The sequence below is a fragment of the Morone saxatilis genome, unplaced genomic scaffold, assembly GCF_004916995.1.
Source record: "Morone saxatilis isolate NCDOM2014 unplaced genomic scaffold, NCSU_SB_2.0 Contig21, whole genome shotgun sequence".
Taxonomy (NCBI): Eukaryota; Metazoa; Chordata; class Actinopteri; family Moronidae; genus Morone; species Morone saxatilis.
Genome location: NW_023339774.1, coordinates 21283314 through 21286321, shown reverse-complemented (window position 1 = coordinate 21286321; position 3008 = coordinate 21283314). Strand labels below are relative to the sequence as shown.

At 39.0% G+C, this 3008-nt stretch overlaps 2 protein-coding genes across 2 annotated transcripts in view; both read right to left on the bottom strand.

Moving 5' to 3' along the window:
• LOC118332925 (metal transporter CNNM4-like) overlaps positions 1-861 on the bottom strand; it is a 17569-nt gene extending 16708 nt beyond the window's left edge. Inside the window, exon 1 of the mRNA XM_035668362.1 lies at positions 853-861. Within this exon, the coding sequence (XP_035524255.1) occupies positions 853-861 (9 nt within the window). The remainder of the gene's footprint in view (positions 1-852) is intronic.
• Positions 862-1119: 258 nt separating this feature from the next.
• The window catches only part of sec14l7 (SEC14-like lipid binding 7), an 8402-nt gene continuing 6513 nt past the window's right edge, over positions 1120-3008 (bottom strand). The window contains exons 11-12 of the mRNA XM_035667978.1: positions 2683-2852; positions 1120-2121 (exon numbers count right to left, since the gene is read on the bottom strand). Of these exons, the coding sequence (XP_035523871.1) occupies positions 1991-2121; positions 2683-2852 (301 nt within the window). The 3' untranslated portion in view covers positions 1120-1990. The remainder of the gene's footprint in view (positions 2122-2682; positions 2853-3008) is intronic.

Sequence of the window (3008 nt, the reverse complement as noted above, 5' to 3'; positions counted from 1 at the left end):
TTAAAAATGATAAAAAATACATAATACAGACAGAGAATTGTATAAAAAGTTCCCTAAACAGGAAATAATCTGCTCATATTTCATCCAAATCTCTGGTTTTACACAAACTTCCTGCAGTTACTGAGTTCACTGTTTGAGTTTATTGTACAGTTTTTAATACAATATGAAATATCCATCACATATGTCACCTAAACAGAGGTTGACAGTTTACTAAACTACAGAAATGAGTCCCTTAAGGAAAAAGGTTGGGAAACACTCCTTTAAATGCACCTGGAGGAGACGAGCGAGGAAAGGAAGCGAGGAAACACGTTAGCGTAATGAAAAGCTGTAAAGCTTTGGCGACCCCTAGTGGGGAGTAACACACGTCACAAATACATCTGATTGTGTGTAAATGTGTGTTTTACTGTGTGTTTAAGGGATCAATTATCTCCTCTAATGTCTGATATTGTGATTTTGTTGTACTATGATGCAATAAAAACAGCTCTAAAGCAGATTATTGTTTCCTGTGATACAAAGAAAAAAACATTGACAATTATTGACACAATTTCCGCCTTTATTACGAGTAATATTAATATACAAACATGTAACTGAAGAGTTTTCATAAATTAAATAAAAATTATTTTTACTACATCAAGTTTGTCATCATAATGACTTCATAACGGTTTCATATCAGATTATTATCAACATCCTTCTTTTCAGCACATTAACGCTCATTTTCAGGCCGAATCAAACAACACGAGCAGCATAATTAACATCGCACATACTCTGATAAATGACCTCAGAAAGTAACGTTGCTCCTTCTGTCTGTGATTCTGTCAGTAATTCAGTGATACAGTCTTTAGATTCAATTACAGAAAACATGATAAAGCTTCGACATTAAATGAGGAGCTTAAACAGTTCAAGCGGTTCTGGTTTGAAATGTAAAATAATCTTTGTTGTCGCAGTGGTTCGGATCTAGAGACGCACTCGGTGGCCAGAAGGTTAATAAATAAAAGATTTAATTGCAAACAATCACATGTATGAATATTTGTTTGGACGTAACAGGTCATTAAATACATTTTTTGACACATTATTTTTTAAATAATCTTAATTAAAGTATTAAATTTGACACCAGGTAAACACATTTTGGCGATGGAAAAACTGGAATGGGCATTTTTAAAGTGATCCTTTGACCTCTGACCTCAAGATATCTGAATGAAAATGGGTCCTATGAGATCCTACGAGTCTGCCCTTTGCAGACACTTTATGCTAATCCAGCGTAGCCTTTTGCATGTGGTATAAAAGTTATTTTCTCCGAGTATATTTGAATATTTCTGCACACTGGGGTCCAGAAACTGTGCTGGAATTCTTAAAGCTGAGACCCGAACTTCATGCCACCCCTGCATTAGTCACTACCCCCACTTCTCCCCACGGAGCCGGTTCCTTGTTGGTGGACAAGGTCTATCCATGTTGTGTCAGATTAGTTAGGTAATACTGTATGCACCACTAGCACAACATGAACTGAACTAACAGGGCCCTAATCGATCGATTCAGTTTATCTTGTGTTTAAATTGCAGGTTTTCCTAGATAAATGAGTAACTTAACATTTTTAAATTCTTGTTTTTGCAGAACTTATATTTGTATTTGTTTGGCATCTTTGCACGTCTTCCTAACATTAGGACTGGTAACAAGACAAAAAAGAGGGAGACTCAACCCTATTTGTAGTTTCAGTCTGCACATAAACATCCTTCAGAGACACCAACAGAGTACTTTTACACTCTGAGTAACCTGTAATTTTTGTTTTACTTGAGTAAACAAGCATCTGTGCTTTTATTTGCATAGAGAATGTGTGTACTTCTACAACCTCTGCTTGAACATGACGTAAACAAGAAATCTGTGCAACTCTCAATAAAATGACCATAAACAAAGTACTAAGTCTGAGAACTGGAGGGTGTTCACTGCTCGTTTTAGCCCCTGGGGTAAATCCGGGTCTGATACTCGGAGGACTTCCTCACTGCAGCCTTCTGTCTCCTCGGCTGTGTGGACTCTGCATCTGTCCGTCCGACGGAGGAAGAACCTCGACGTTGTAGCTCACCTTCTTGGACTGAAGGATGCTGTAGCTGTTGTCGAAACACAGCACGTCTGCATGAAACGAAGGACAAAGTCAGCAACGTCTAACCATCCTGCAGGGTTTCACATGAATACTTCATTTTAGGAAATAAAATGAGCTTTCTTGCAGAGTTAGATGAGAAAAATCGGAAACAGGTGGAAACTAGCTAGCATAACTCTGTCCACAGGTAAAAACACAAAAAAAACAGAGATTAAACAAATGCGATATGTGTTTATTAGGTGGATTTTTTAACTTTACAACAGATGCAGGCTAGCTGTTTCCTGTCTTTTAGCTTTGCTAAGCTAAGATAGTCGTCTCCTGGCTGTAGCTTCACATTTACAGTTCAAACACGACTGGTATTGATCTTCTCATCTATCACCTGTCACTTGTAAAACCATTGTTTTCTTCTCTTGCAGCTAAATAGGTTAGCTAGTGAGCTGTTTGACTGTGAGGGAGCTACGGAGAGGAGGTGCAGTGGGAGGTAAACCCAGGTAACCTCAGTTATCCTGCTCTTTGAAATTAAACTAGAGTTTATTCATCTAGAGCTCAACGTTTTATAATTAGTTCTCTATAGTTTTCAGTAGTTGACTCACAGACTCCGGCCTCGGGGCAGGTGAGGCAGCTGTCTTCGGGGACCAGGTGTGCATTGTAGCGTTCGCTGGGCAGAACCTGCAGCATCTCAGCCACCTTCTGACCTCCGCCCTCTTTGGTCCGTCTGTAGACTCCGAATCCGATATCTGCGCCATCGCTGGCAAACTGCCACCTGGAGAGAAACAGAGGCAAAGTTTGATTTGATTTGATTTAAACTTTTTGTCAGGATGGACATGAGAATAGCATCAAATAATAAGAATTCAATCAGTATTCATCCGACTTTTACGTCATTCTAGATCAATATTGGTCCTGATGGCATCATCGGCCT